This window comes from Mya arenaria, chromosome 2, assembly GCF_026914265.1.
Source record: "Mya arenaria isolate MELC-2E11 chromosome 2, ASM2691426v1".
Classification (NCBI taxonomy): Eukaryota; Metazoa; Mollusca; class Bivalvia; order Myida; family Myidae; genus Mya; species Mya arenaria.
Window position 1 is genome coordinate 21,738,789 of NC_069123.1, and position 17,099 is coordinate 21,755,887.

Genomic DNA, 17,099 nt, shown 5'->3' on the forward strand with positions numbered 1-17,099 from the left:
GAAGGTAGAAGTGAAATCCAGGATGTCAGCAACAACAACAATAATAATAACAACAACAATGAGAATCAAACATTGTATAAGAGCTTTAACGTTATTGTAACTTGTTCCATTTGTGAATCGGTATGTTCTTATAATATAATAATAATAACGACTTTATTCAACGAAGGTTAAATGCTAAGTGTACAATCATTACAGACATACTACTTATTTCCAGCATGGCCTTCACACAAAAAGTATTACAAAAACACATATACTAACTTACATATTAAGCAACATACAAAACATACAATCACACTATCACTATCATACTTTTCTCATGTAATTCAACATAATTATACATGTATTCATCATTTCCTCGACAAACACAACTCAGTTTAATAATTTATGATGATTATAGATTACAATAATTTCATCCTGTAAATAATGTAGATAAATTCAGTAAAACCACATTCAATCAATATATTTTCAACATTTACACATTTGGTAGTATCCATTACAAGTTGTTGCAAGAATGTCATATACGTCTATTAACTCAATTCATGCAAACAATGAACTATTTATTATAATGAGAATTAAATAAAGTGTCAAGATTTTTTTTCATAAGTGATAATATTATTCTGCCAATACGTAGCCTTTTAATGCATGTTTAAAGGCTGGTAGCTTATCTTGACATTTAATGTATGTAGGAAGAGAATTCTTCGAAGAGAGCATTTGGACGACATGTAAATACTCATTCTAAAGGCCAAAATTGCCGCTTTTCTTTGAAAACATTTTCGATAAGTACGAACTGAAACAACATGAAGACACACTTTCAAGAGAAACCATTCATGTGTTCATGTGATATATCGCTCAAGACACGAGGGAGTTTAAAAACGCACAAAAAGGAACTACATGGACAGTTTAAGTACATTTGTGAAAACTGTGGTAAATGTTTCAACTATAAATCACATTTTAAAGGGAATAAAGCATCCCATTCAAAGAAAAATACATTCAACTGTAATTCCTGCGACCGTGCTTTTTCATATCAAACTAATCTCGCAAGACATAAGTGCGGTCAAACTGTTGACCGAGTTTCGTGTGAACATTGTGGAAAGAACTTTAAAACCCAGCGCTATTTGAAGGAGCATGAAATGGGACATACTGAACCCGGAACGCTACCAGTGTGCAATATCCGGTACACTTTAAAAATATAGAGGGTCATTTTACAAGCATATGAAAAAGGACATAACTAATTGACAGGAGTTTGACTTAATTTTCAAGAGTATTTTGTTATGACCAATCGAATTAAACGCTGTGGTTTAGGTTACATGCTGAAAAAAAGGGCTAGGGAGTGAAATCAAATTATTTTAGGAATTCATTTTCATTGTGTTATAAGTACATTATGTTTTGTTTGCGTCCATGCAATGATCATACCGATGGTGGGTGGGGTAACTGGAACCACAACATTAATTATGTTACGCCTAGGCGAACCAGTAAGGAAACGGAAACAAATCCTTCATCTATTGCAGCAATCTTATATGTTTCCCTTTATTATTTCCCTTTAGAGAAGTGCCTCGGTGGTATCATGTAAAAAGATTTTGAGTTAATGTTGATTCCTCTTTTCACTGTTAAATTATGTTTGTTTTTAGATACATTTTGAAACCACATGATGTGTGAAACGTTTTATACGTATGTTTTTATGTGTTTACTTATGTTTTTAGAACATAACATTGACACATACATGTACTTGTAAATGCACGACTATTTGTTCAACAAGAATGATATCTTTGAATTATATTTTCAAATACAGTAAAGTCGGTTAAACCGAAATGAAAATTAAGAACTATAAATTGTTTAATTTTTATCTCATCAAAAGAGACGGACTATGGCACAGCTTTGGCATCGTTGGTTTCTGTGCTGTGCAAAAATTTTAACCTTGGCATAATAAAAAACAGTGAGAGACAATCAAATTAAACTTAGTTCACATATTGCCACATAAATTGAAATGGACTGGTTTAATTTTACATTGGGCAAAACTTCAAAACTATTTACATACAACTTGGTACACACGTTTCTAGAGACAATACCCACATGAAAAGCCATACTATTGACATTACAAGTTACCATATTATTGTATATATTTATTTTCCAGCTAGATGAAAAAAAACAATCGTTTGAGGTATAAATTGTATTAGTTAAGGTAAAGTTTCAAACTTTCACTTTAAATATGATCACATTGGAATAGTTTTCAGACGCAACCTCGGGTGGTGTCTGTGATAAACGCAACTTCGGGTGGTGTCTGTGATAAATGCAACTTCGGGTGGTTAGTTGCGTGGTGTCTGTGATAGACGCAACTTCGGGTGGTGTCTGTGATAATCGCAACTTCGGATGGTGTCTGTGATAATCGCAACTTCGGATGATGTCTGTGATAGACGCAACTTCGGGTGGTGTCTGTGATAAACGCAACTTCGGGTGGTGTCTGAGATAAACGCAACTTCGGGTGGTTTCTGTGATAGACGCAACTTCGGGTGGTGTCTGTGATAAACGCAACTCCGGGTGGTGTCTGTGATAAACGCAACTTTGGGTGGTGTCTGTGATAGACACAACTTCGAGTGGTGTCTGTGATAGACGCAACTTCGGATGATGTCTGTGATAGACGCAACTTCGGGTGGTGTCTGTGATAAACGCAACTTCGGGTGGTGTCTGAGATAAACGCAACTTCGGGTGGTTTCTGTGATAGACGCAACTTCGGGTGGTGTCTGTGATAATCGCAACTTCGGGTGGTGTCTGTGATAAACGCAACTTTGGGTGGTGTCTGTGATAAACGCAACTTCGGGTGGTGTCTGTGATAGACGCAACTTCGGGTGGTGTCTGTGATAAACGCAACTTCGGGTGGTGTCTGTGATAAACGCAACTTCGGGTGGTTAGTTGCGTGGTGCCTGTGATAGACGCAACTTCGGGTGGTGTCTGTGATAATCGCAACTTCGGGTGGTGTCTGTGATAATCGCAACTTCGGATGGTGTCTGTGATTAACGCAACTTCGGGTGGTGTCTGTGATAATCGCACCTTCGGGTGGTGTCTGTTATAGACGCAACTTCGAGTGGTGTCTGTGATAAACGCAACTTCGAGTGGTGTCTGAGATAGACGCAACTTCGGGTGGTGTCTGTGATAATCGCAACTTCGGGTGGTGTCTGAGATAAACGCAACTTCGAGTGGTGACTGTGATAGACGCAACTTCGAGTGGTGTCTGTGATAGACGCAACTTCGGGTGGTATCTGTGATAAACCCAACTTCGGGTGGTGTTTGTGATTAACGCAACTTCGGGTGGTGTCTGTGATAAACGCAACTTCGGGTGGTGTCTGTGATAAACGCAACTTCGGGTGGTTAGTTGCGTGGTGCCTGTGATAGACGCAACTTCGGGTGGTGTCTGTGATAATCGCAACTTCGGGTGGTGTCTGTGATAATCGCAACTTCGGGTGGTGTCTGTGATAAACGCAACTTCGGGTGGTGTCTGTGATAATCGCACCTTCGGGTGGTGTCTGTTATAGACGCAACTTCGAGTGGTGTCTGTGATAAACGCAACTTCGAGTGGTGTCTGAGATAGACGCAACTTCGGGTGGTGTCTGTGATAATCGCAACTTCGGGTGGTGTCTGAGATAAACGCAACTTCGAGTGGTGACTGTGATAGACGCAACTTCGAGTGGTGTCTGTGATAGACGCAACTTCGGGTGGTATCTGTGATAAACCCAACTTCGGGTGGTGTTTGTGATTAACGCAACTTCGGGTGGTGTCTGTGATAAACGCAACTTCGGGTGGTGTCTGTGATAGACGCAACTTTGGGTGGTATCTGCGATAAACCCAACTTCGGGTGGTATCTGTGATTAACGCAACTTCGGGTGGTGTCTGTGATAAACGCAACTTCGGGTGGTGTCTTTGATAAATGCAACTTCGGGTGGTGTCTGTGATAATCGCAACTTCGGGTGGTGTCTGTGATAATCGCAACTTCGGGTGGTGTCTGTGATAATCGCAACTTCGGGTGGTGTCTGTGATAAATGCAACTTCGGTTGGTAAGTTGCGTGGTGTCTGTGATGGACGCAACTTCGGGTGGTGTCTGCGATAATCGCAACTTCGGGTGGTGTCTGCGATAATCGCAACTTCGGTTGGTGTCTGTGATAGACGCAACGTCTGTTGGTGTCTGTGATAAACGCAGCTTCGGGTGGTGTCTACGTTAATATTATGTAAAATAATATTGCAAAACGGGTTTTAATTGGGCTCATGGCAAGAAGAAGAGAGGTCGGCAATTGTTCCTCCAAAAACTGCTTTTCGTTATAATCAAATAGTTTTTACTTTTCGTCATAACATAATAAAAACATTTAATATTTCTGTGTAGTGTGTGCCTCATTTGTAGGTATGAATGTATCCTATAGATAGACTATGCATTCCGACACTTCCGTTTTAAGGCAAACATGGTGAATATATATATAAACAACTTTTGGACCAAAAACGTAATTTACTTTTCGTCATAACAAACACTATTTTGTACATTATCAGCATTTGCCAACGATTTTTGAAAAAAAACTATAAAGTGCTCAACATATCGCTCAGTTACCGAGGGTAGTGTACATTTTTCCGCTTAGCCTCCGCTATGTTTTATAAAAATTGATATGAAAATAACAAACTTACAGCGATAATCAGTTCCGAATCGGGCCGTATTTAGCTTCACGTTCACAATGTGACGTCACAAACCACGTGGTATGTCCACACTGCGTTTCATCGTTTTATTTCTTATACTTGTTTCAAAGGGAAAAATGAGCGGACATTTTAGATTTGATAAAGTACACGGACGTTTTCCAACCTTTTCCAACCTTCAGTGCATATCCTTACTATTTCACAGACTGGTGCTAAAATGTATTATTATAAAGTTATTACTACTCTGCACAACTCGTAAATGAACGTTGGTCTCTGTTCGAAGCAGACCCATTGTAATGGAGTGGCAATCAAAGAATGGACGCGTTTAAACATTCAGATCGACAGAGTCATGAACACTTGATGAGCTATTTTCCTGAATCAATGAAAAATGTGTTATCACAGTAAAACCCAGTCGTGTATTTCAACAATATAATCGCAATGAATTTAGGTAAGGCTTTTAATTTGTTGTGATGTATGTTCCACGTGCCCGTCGTTTGAATATCCCAATGTCGTCGTATGTATCTCCGACACAGTAAGGACACTGGTACCGTGATTTTAATCTGAAAGCAAAAGCGTTTTGGAAGTTGACACTTTACGATACAATCATTTATAATACATTTCGAAGAAAAAAATTGATTCGTGAAAAAACTTCCATAGTGGGGTACCTAAATATCCTTGATAAACATACCTAGATTTTTGTATATACATGTAGTATATATATGCGCTGTGCTGTTTGTGGAGTTTTGTGCTGTTGTTTCTTGTTTCTAGTTTGTGATTTTTTTGTTTTTGTGTTCTATGTCTTTGGTGTTTACCCTGTGCCATTAAATGGGGTTTTTGTTTAAACTTTTGGCTACTGAGCTTGTTTCTGTAGTTTTTCACATAAGTATTCAACCTTTCATTTGATGACCTGACTCAGAGTGACTTATTCTAAACAATTCCGTGGATTTTTATTTACATCCCAGAAAAAGCAGTTATACATGTCACACAGCCTGAACGAAAAAGTGGACAATCAGGCAAACGGACGGGCAATGCATTATATATTTTTGATTCAATTGGGAAAGCTGTCAGTCGCATGCATTGAAACCGAGAACAGCACTGGCTATGGAGCCCAGGTAGACTCTGTAAGGACTGACAACGCCCTTTATTGACTTATATTAACCTGCGCTAAGTCAATAAACCTAGTATCCAAAACAATACAAAAGGTACATTTTTGCTTTCCATTTGAGGAATGAAATACTTGATAGTAAATGAATCATATATTACAAGATCCGTTTAATGAAGTTATTTTTATGGACCTCTTTTTTGCTTACATTAGAATATGTTAATGCCTGACACAATCAATATACTTCTTTCTATTTTACACTATTTTCTATTAAACGGATATACCCAGTACTCAATTTTTATACCCAGTATATTTAATGTGAACAAATCTTTACAGACAAAATATGGAATATAATCCACTTTTGAGAATATTAATTATTCGTAAATTAAGAAATTTATGTAAGTGTACAGTTCGATATGTTGAACACGTGTGTAACTTTGAACGAGCGGTTTGGTGTCAAAACGACTTTTAGCTTTCACCCAAATCTCGGAGCTATCGCATGTTTACTGGTTGGGTAAAACATCTGACGATTATAATCAATATTTATTATCAATAAAAATAACAATAAGCAGAAATATCATGTTACATTTTACCTGTTGTATGCATTAAACATGGCCATATCGCGTGTCTTATTTCACGCTAGTTTTGTGCCGTGTGGACGACTCTTAATGACTCCTTCCCGAGATCTAAAAAGGATCAAGAATTGTGTCTATTTCCTCGTTTTATTATGAGATGAAACACTTCGAAGTCAACAGTAAAAGTGTCTCGAGCGAGGAAAGACACAACTTTTAGAGAATTGCCTAAACTATCATCATCCAATGACAAAGGATGTTACAAAAAGTCATGCCAAATACATGGCCAATGAAATTGAGACAATTAATCCAGACGCAGGGGACACTAGGGGCTGGGCCCTAAAAATGTCATTGTCTGACTTAATCTCAATTATCAGTTAAGCCGGGCATTCTGTTTATATTACAATCTAAAGTTTCGCAACAATCTTTAGACTTAGTGATAGGTTGTCAAGAAAAATAATTACACAGCGCTATACGCTGTGTATACTATAATATAAAGTTTGACAACTATGTTTGAATAGAGTAATAAATGTCATGAAATAATTTGGCTATTATCAAAAATTCTGTTTTACTTTAAGCACCAAAAATGTATGTTTCTTACAGACAAAATATTCTAAAATTATGAAACATGAAAAGTACTAATGACATTTCGTAAAACTTCATTACACAAAAGTACTCGAAATTTTACAGCATAACACTAGGGCTACTATATCCGGTGTACAGTGATCCTCTGGGAAAATGCTACATGAAATCGCTTAGTTGTAACCCCTCCTTCTTACAATCGTCGTAAACCGTCAAAGTAATCTGCCTTTGGCATATGTTAAAAGAGACTACTAGATATATTTCCTGCATATTCTATAGTCAATTGACCAATTTGAACGCAAAATAAGACTGGTTGCTGGTGTTTAACGGCGCCTACATAATTATTGGGTGAGTTCAACTTGTGTACATAACATTTAACAACGTTTAAAAAAACTTGACGAACAAAAGCAATATGGTCATCATGTTATATCACCATCGATAACTTTTTTAGACATTGATATTGACGGGGTAATACTTGCCAATGGGTATTTCTATCCCGCTGAGATTGCAATAACACCCATAACACATATTCTAATGCTAATGAATTTTACCAAGTAGAGGCATTGATTTTAAACATTTGTTCTAGAAGGACCAACCACTATTATAATTATAACCAATGAAAGATGGAGAGCGTGTGCCTACTGTGCCGTTGAAAGATTAGCGATCGAAAATAACATAAAAAAAACGCAGAGCAAATTGTAAACCGGCAATGGTCATATCGATTTAACGCTTTGTTATTTTTTCCTTCTCTTATTCATCAGCGGATATTTATATTCAATCAAATGGGTGTTGGTGTATTTATTAAAGAACAATACAACTGCACATTATATCCGTGATGTATAGACATAAATATATAATTATTTACTACTTAAACTAGTTTAATGTACTAATATGCAATTTGCTTTCAGATAAAAGTATATTTTGTCATACAAGCTACACTTTGCTAAACATCGAATGAAGAAGTTCAATGAAAACTAGAGCACATCCTTTTTCACTGTCATTGTAGGAATTATACCCATAATGTTACAGGAACAATGTTTTACATTGAAACATAAACAGGTGCGCGATCGGTTATCAAAATGTATTTTGCGAGCACTATTTTGTTTTTTCGCCTTTGTTTGGAAGACCATAACATGCTCTCATCATGAGGTCAAAGTAGCTGTCATCGTCGACTGTAGCACTGACTCCGGCGTAGTAATTCAAGAACTCCTCGCGCGTGACCTTTCCATCCGGGTTACCGGGAGTATCGATACTGTCCAAAAAGTTCCGAAGTACTTGCTCCTCCGTCCATTCACCGGACATATATTTCGGATGTTTCCTCGCGTTTGAAGAATATACAACTGAAAAGTACACAAATATATTAATACTTTAAGTGTTTATTATAATACTGTTGTTGTTGGTGGTGGTGGTGGTGGTGGTGGTGGTGGTTGTTGTTGTTATTGTTGTTGCTTAGTTCAGTTTTTAAACTGGAAATATGTCGAGTATTGCATAAAATACGCAATAAAATACGCAATAAATATGCTTTTTTTTCTAAATAAACCTTGCTTACATAAGTTTTGTATCGATTGATGAACGCAATTGCCGAAAGGCAGTTCATTTAAGGAATGGAAGTTGAGGTGTAAATATTAGAGCGTAAAACGTTTGTTTCAATAAATAATGGAAATTTACGTTATTATTTCGTTTGATTACGCCATCATATACGTTGTACAGAATACGTATAAAATTTAATTACATTTTCTATGGTGAAAAAGTCCACATTTCAGACGGTTAACGATATTATTTTTTGTTGATAACTATAAATAAGCACCCTCTTCTCAGTGCCATCGCGGCCGTCTTATGCGAGTCAATTTGGTAATGCATAAACGTGAAGAGGCATTTCATAAATGGCACAATTAACGACCGTGTCCGCCTCATATCATACCAGAGATACATAAAAATCCTTTCAAGCTAGTGAATTACATTGTATGCAGCGACTTAACCACTATATACGTATTCTTTTGTAAAAATATTTTAAATTTATTGTGCATTTTTCCCCTAGCACAATGCATTATTTCACAATTATTGTCTTCCTATTCAATCGAGAAATTACACCAGCTAAAACTAGAATTCGATATTACTTTTCAGATCATCCGTCTCAAGCACATTGTTGTCATTTGCATCCAATTTGTCAAACACCTCATTGGCAACATGGTTTCGTGCAGTATTCATAGGTGGGCGCAGCTTGGCGACAAACTCAAAAAAGTATATTTCCCCTTCATGATCAGTGTCAAAGGCATGGAAGTGCAAGCACATGTTATAACCGAGACTCTTGAAGTCAACATGCCTTAAGTCCTTCCTGGTAACACAAACGCTTATTAAAATCCAAGTCCATGTGTCTAAATGCTACACTCATCTCCTTGATTCCTCCGACTCCATGATACTTATTTCTCAGAGCCAACACCAACTCTGCAACTGCGTTGTTCCATCATTGTAGCATGTTTTTATGCTGTTTTAAGGAAACCTCTACATTTTCAAGATAGTATTCTTTAAGAGCTATGCATCGATATCATAATCTCGTTCATAACTGCAATACAGGAAATAATAGAAATACTGATGAATAATATATCATATGTAGAGTTTGCTAAGACGTGTTAATGGATTCTTTGTATGAAACCGTGTCTGCTCTGTTATCAAGATTTTTCTTTGTTTGTTAACCCGCGCGTTTCTCCTGCGCTTATTTAAACATAAATTGGAAACATTAAACAGATGAAGAGTAAATGTTAGCTAAGTTTATTCTTATTATTGTACCTTTATTATAAGAAAAATAAAGACCAAAATGGTATCTGGGTTTGCAACAAATAAGAAATTAAATGCGATAGATATTATTTTTAGACCTTACTTCTTTTGTCATAGTTGTTTTAAAATATATTTCAAATCAAAGTTTACGACTTTGCGTCAAGACCAAATATTTTAAAGGTTGGCAAACCGTAGGCTGTGGTTAATGTTAAAATGTGATAGAACGCCCCCACATTCTTAACTTTATGGGTTGTGATCCATTAAAACATCTGCTTTGATTACGAAAAATTAAAAAAAATCTAACAAAACTAATTGTTTACACTCCGCTAACATGTTAACATTTGTTTACGGTTTACCGTGGATATTGTGTCCTGCGTTTTACTGTCACGTACACTTCTTAAAGACTGTTTTGATGTCATATAAAAACAAATGTCAATGTGATTATTTAAAGATATAAAAAAAAATTATATAAAATAAAGAAAAACACATTATAAAATAATAGTGGTGTCGCCAGTAGCAGAAATCGAGCCCGGATCAACTAGGTCTGCAAGCGGGGGCTATGATATCCATTACATTATTGTAGAAAGATAGTATATGAGGGTTCTATTTAAACTTTACATTATAAACAAACTTTTCATTTTGGGCTGCAATGGACTTACTTTAGGACAAAGCTAACACTTCTGTTTTGGAAGTAGGGTAATAAGAATTTTAAGTCGCTTTTTCAACCTGCTATTTATTTCTTAATTGGTTTAAGACAATAAACAATTGTGCTCGCCGAACTACAGTAAGCACATACTTGCAACACTTAAGAGTTACAAGAACACAACTTATTCATGCCACTGTTTTACAAAGTCAAGGGGCATAACACCTGTTAGTGCGATGAAAATGTCAGACAAGTCGAAGAAGCACAACAGCCCGTGCTAACCAACAGTCCTATGAAGTCATATAAGTGTAGGTGCAATATTTGTTGGAGCTACATGCAACACACTTTTTATATAACCCCTAGTAATTTCTTTCTGTGCGTATAATGATAATTTAATGGGAAAACTAATACCACACTTCTTAATTGGCAGTGTGGTAAAAAACGAAAGCAGAATCAAAAGCTTCTATGTATAAAAATAAAATACAAAACGTTTGGATTGATACAATGTTAGATAATAAGCTAGCCTCAACTATGTTAACAACAAATCAATGTTATTATGGATTTTATGCCACGACAAACGTTATTTTAAGGGCCTGTCACACCTAGCCAATTTGGTATCACGTCGCTAAGAACGGCAGTACATCGACAGAACATCGGCGAAAAAAGAGCCAAGGCATACGACGGTATAAATTTTTGTTTGAACATGCTCAAAATGTTCTGTCCTTGCGCTACCGGTCGGGTCTTCGATTAACGGAATGAGTTAGAATTAACTTCTGTAAGATTTTCTTAAATGAAATGAAGTATTTTAAACAAAGAAATAATGAGCTATTGGTGTAAATATAAGTAAAGAATAACGAGATTGATGTCATTACCGTGGATATGAACGCAAATGGGCTGGTTGAAGTACACGTGGACTCCACACACTTTAACCAGTCCAACTGCAGTCATTACCCTGATACTGACATCAACCTCACAATTCGCTCCTTTATTAATGCAATTATATTTCTATAAGTACAATCTATGGCACATGAATTGCTTTAAATAAAAATCAACCCAAGCGAAGTGACTTTAGTCTGGCTCTAAAACATCTTAAACATAACAAGGTTTAGTATCTTATTTTATTTAATAAATGTACTTGCTTATACTTCATTTTACAAAGTAATCTTTAAAAATTTCAGAACTCTTTGAATAAACAAATTTACCCCCCTCCCCCCCCCCCCCAAAAAAAAAAAAATAAAAAAAAATAAAAAAAATAGTAAGCTTAGCTTGATCCTGTCATAAGGGACTTACGTGTGTTCGAACAATTAGGGGCTTGTCAGCCATCTTCGTTTGAATTTGATTATAATACTTCAAGCAGTGTACTTGTTGTGTTTATGTATGGATGTGTTTGCACTTAGATTCAGACAGCAGGAGTAGGATTTACAGCAATATGTAAAAACATAGTTCTTTATGGTTACTCAATACGTTCCAGCAAGCATCGAACACATATTTGAACGTGTAATTGTTCGTTAGTTTAGTTTAAACCAATTTATTATAACCCGATTGTGATGAACGCTTATATAATTATACTCGAGTCCATTTCATTGGTAGAGACCTTCATTGGTGTCCGTTTTGAGAGGTCATGAAAAATGTCTCTATTACTGGGTGCGAGCTTATAACCACGTGGGTGAATGGCTGACACCTATACCAACAGACCATCCTTACCATCAAATGTGCTTGACCTGCATTCTCAATATTCGGATTCCATGTTTAGTTTAATTAATGACTATTTACGAACAACATATGCATCTCTTACTCTTGAGGTCTTCCAGTTCCAGAATGCCATTTTGATTGGCGTCTAGTCTATCAAAGGACTGGTTGACAACATTCTTCCTCGCCTGGCACATAGGTGGTCGCAGTTTGGCAACCAACTCCAAAAAGTCAATTTGCCGGTTTTTATTTGTATCAAACGTATTGAACAGTAAATCAATATCTTCGTTTGTCATTATCAGCTCGTAGGCTTTCACGCCTTCCTCGAACTCTTGGTAACACAGCCGCTTAGAAAAGTCAACATCCATCCGTCTAAATACCACACTAAGTTCCCTAATGCCGCCGACTCCTCTTTTTAAACATTGACCCCTTAGGTTATCGATCAGGCTGCGTACTTTATCCTCCATTGTGGCTTTCTCTGTTGAAAATCCGCGGTACATGGTACTATCGTTATTTCCAGTTAGATGTTTTCACTGGTGGAAGGCAAAATACGATGTCAATGTCGTAAGTTCAACCCTTCCAATATTCAAATCGTAAAATGCTGTCGCTTCAGCTTGTATCTTGCGGAACAGTTATTGATTGGTGAGCATCATTAATTCCAAGGAAACAGTAAGGGAGCAATCGATGTGAATTATGAAACGGTAAAAGACACCGCGATTCCCTGGCCTGTTAAACTATGCTCATTAAGCCACATGGTTGTATAAGTCTAGAATATTTAATAAAATTCGCTCCCTTCATATCATCGAGTTCACTATTTGCGCTTTTTATTAGCTTTTTGAAAAGCCAATATAAACAGTTGTTCCACTGTTTACACTCGTGTTTAATTACATACAGTAAACAGTGTTTGAATAATTACATACAGTAAACAGTGTTTGAATAATTACATACAGTAAACAGTGTTTGAATAATTACATACAGTAAACAGTGTTTGAATAATTACATACAGTAAACAGTGTTTGAATAATTACATACAGTAAACAGTGTTTGAATAATTACATACAGTAAACAGTGTTTGAATAATTACATACAGTAAACAGTGTTTGAATAATGAAACGTTAACAAAACAACCATACTATCTATCAGCAACTAGAAATATTTCCACATGTATTGATATTTTACCGCAGTACGTACTGATCCCCGGGTACCTGGAAAACATTTACCTTGTATTTTAGCAGTGCGAATAACTTTCTAGAAAGGTGCGGCGGGCAGCCGACAATGGCTTTTATATGACTGCTGAAATCGGTTTATGTTCGCAGTGCACAATTACCTCTCTGTCGTTGGTTATAATTGATGGAACCTCTTTCATGCAAATGAGATCCCGAATAGTTCCTTTTCTATGACAGCGTAACCTATTTCAGTCTGCGTTAATGACTTACTTGTGTACGCGATGGTTTTTTCGTCTTGCATGAGACAACAACATAGCCCATTATCTGCTTGCATCAGTTTCGACAACAAGCGGCTTTTAGGGGTCATGATAACCTATCACTGGGGCCTGTGTTATTATTTATCTTGACCTTTGAGAATGCTTACCCTATGGGGCGTCCGACAGAAACTCTACGTCCTTTTAAGAAGGTCTCTTATGGGCGCGGTAGCCTCGGGGATTATACCTACGACCTTGAATACGTCACTGTATTCGGACATTTTTTGTTAATTGGTTGGCCATGTTCTCGGTAAATTGCGAAAGTCTGCTTTATCAAAAATAAATCTACATATTTCGGTAGCCCATTCAAACTGCTAACAAAGATGGATTTCACTAAGACCATGGCTGACTGAACAACTCATGAATTATTTAGTGGGGGCAAGAACGCTCTGCTGCTGATAAGCCCCCAGTAGTAAATTCAATACATTGGTGTTTGTATGGTCAGTTTATACATGTTTTCTGTTAGTAAAATTTGTGAAATGGTAAATAGTGTATTTGTTGTTGGGTGTGCAAATAGACAAAACAAAGAAAAGGGAATATCTTTGCACAGATTTCCTAAATAGCCATTGAGTACACACATTGAATACATATGTAGGCTGTTGCAGACAATACAGAAAAAAAAAGATTCTGAAGTAACATATGACAATATAGACAACACCAAGGTGACATTTTTTACAGGTATATCCCGTGATTTTGTGGATACATACTCCGATAGAACCCTATGTATTTAAAGTTGCACTCTCTCTCCCAAATAAGATTTACCAGAATTAGTATAAATGTTTTGATATAAAAAAGGAGATAAATGCATGTCGAAAACAATGGTTCTTATGAAGAATACCGAGTTGAGTTTGAAAGAAAGGTGCAGAAAACACGGGATTTCTACCTATTTAGACAAAAGAAGATCGCAGTGAATCTTTCAGCACTCACAAATCATTTATCTTGCGTTTTCAGATATTAAATACACGATTACAATCTTGTTATCAGTTATGAATAGTTTTCATAAAGCATGATTAAGTTACAAGTTAAAGGTTAATCACTCAAAATTTAAGTTTGTTATACATGTGCATGTATTGATTTTGAATCAGAGTGTCACTTTAAAAAAAGACTGGCAAGACTTTCATTTAAAGACCACCTCTTGATTGTCCTAATGAAAATTGGATTATGTCTCAAAGACATATCATATAGATTAACACTTTCGGGGGCAACAGTTCCTCGAATTTGGAACACATGGGTACCAATTTTAGCTAAATGTTTGAAACAATTAATTGTTTGGCCAGAGAGGGATGTGGCACGATCAAATATACATGAGGCATTTGAACCTGGTTACAACAAAGTTATTTCAATAATCTATTATTTTGTATTTTTTATTAAACGCCCGCATAATCTTACTCCGGCACTGTACTTAGGATTCCTTCATTCACCGGGCAAAAAAACAACTTTCTTGCAATGAACCGTCCAGAAAATTTTCACACGTGAGAATACATGTTAAGCGTGTCATAGGGAGAATGAGGAAGTTTCTTATACTGGACTCAAGTATTCCTGTTAATCAACTTACTTTATTGAATAACAATTTGATGCCTTCAATCATTACATAGAACTAGGTGTTTACATCTAACAAGAAACGCAAAGCAATTTGTGGTCTTAATTGTTTATTTTATGTTTATCGCTATAAACTGCCAAAATTATTATTATTTTCACTCTTTTCTGTTTATATACTGTATGAAAATACAAATACTGAAAATAGTTTAAGTTTGACTCAATTTTCTTTATTATCTCTGGGATAATATCTGACACAAACACTTTTAGTAGTTTTATTGTTAATCTTTTCAAGAAAGTCTCTCTGAACATGAACTGTTAAACTGTTTGATTTACTCCCTAATACTTGCAGTTATTTTGTAAGGATCAGGTAAAGATCCTGCTCCAACAGAATATATATTGGCATTGCTACATTACTGAAGGATAATTTCCTTGCATAATCTGATAAATCAACTTGTTTAAATAACTCAATTCATTGATGTCTGACATAACGTTCTATCATGTAAACTAGACCATTGAACTATATTGTACTATAACATGTATTAACCTGGAGGGGCTTATCAGTAATGTTTTGCCCCCAGCTTGTACACGTGGTCAGTTAATGATATGCAGAATCTATTTTTAGGTTATCTGAAATCCATCTGTTTCCACTGTTTCGGAAAGACGCGAAACACGCGAGGCTGATTTTACCGTCGACTTGTATATTATATCCAGAGTATGACGTTAGGTTGGAGTCGGGGCCTCCATTTGCCATTGACCTTTTCAAATTGGCGTTTGGGTAAAGTATTCACGCTGCCTCCTTTTTCGAGTTTTAAACTAATGTTTTGAAAAGGTTAACCAATTCCTAAATTTACAAAATGCGCGATCAGGGGCGGCCGTTTTCAGGTGATTCAATGCATATATATATTACAAACCAAACAATAAAATTAAACTAAAGATCTAATAAGCATAAACATCAACTGCATAAGGTAAGTAAATTAAAATATTTCATAATGCTATCTATTACTTAAATTAACATGTGAATAACTGTATATGTATAATCACTCAAGTGGAAATAAAGAGTACATCTGTAACTGCCTACATAGGACATACACCTATACAAAGCGAAACTATATGTAGCCGGCCTAAGCGAAATCACTAAAATCCTGAATCAGGTTAGATTAGTTTAAAAACTGTTTTGGTGATACACTACATAGGTTCATAGTGTATATAAAGACTTTAATTATAGGTGTTGGTGAATGCCCTGATTTGTGAGACTTTTAAATCAATGATTTTAATTAGTTGTTCAAAACTTCATGGTTGACACGTCGAGACTTTGTGCATTGTTTTACATATTATTTTTGTTCAGTTTGATTAAACTGTGAAAATATTGAGATGTTTAGGGTGTTTTTGAGCAAATAGAGTTATCATAATCAGTATTGAAACTGAAAGACGTATAGATATATTTTTTAAATGATTCGCCCATCTTGCAACCTTCAAGAAGATGAGTTCCACTTCTTTTTGAATGTAACATGCATTTTACTAAGATACTTCCTTGATATTAGTGTCGGTATCCTCGCTGTAACTTTAAAATAAATCAGAAAACAACGTAAAGATGGTATTGTTCTATTGGACTTGTGTAAATCGTTCTGATTTTATATAAATCCGAAATCAAAATAAGTGTTGAATGTCGTTTGAATACGTTATAGTTATTGACATATCAAGGTTGTATTTTACATGTATATGTTTTATCTAATTTGTCCACATTTATGTTCCCGTTTAAAAAAGCCATATTGTGCTCGTTTCTGAAACAGCAAATATTAACATCATGGAAAACTGACTATCTGACTATCAGAAATACGTATTAAACTAACCGTAATTCTACGTACTTATTTTATATGTAAGTGTTATGAACAGACATACAATAGAAGGAACAGACCATTATTTATCAGTTGTGCCGAATTCTAGCTGAAAGTGGCAGACTAAAGATAAATCAAAGTGCTGAAAGCACTGATGGACTAGGGCTTCATTTAGGGGAATGTTGACAACCATGTTCTAAGCATTAAAAAAATC

General features: G+C 36.0%; 1 protein-coding gene across 2 annotated transcripts in view; it reads right to left on the minus strand.

Annotated features, from left to right (window-relative positions):
• Positions 1–7,707: 7,707 nt before the first annotated feature.
• LOC128225104 (calcyphosin-like protein) overlaps positions 7,708–17,099 on the minus strand; it is a 28,144-nt gene continuing 18,752 nt past the window's right edge. The window contains exons 1-2 of one of the 2 annotated variants that reach the window (XM_052935135.1): positions 12,138–12,544; positions 7,708–8,264 (exon numbers count right to left, since the gene is read on the minus strand). In XM_052935135.1, the coding sequence (XP_052791095.1) occupies positions 8,020–8,264; positions 12,138–12,531 (639 nt within the window). In that variant the 5' untranslated portion in view covers positions 12,532–12,544 and the 3' untranslated portion in view covers positions 7,708–8,019. Of the gene's footprint in view, positions 8,265–12,137; positions 12,545–17,099 lie in introns of those variants that run through there. The other variant, XM_052935136.1, reaches the window with a different exon arrangement.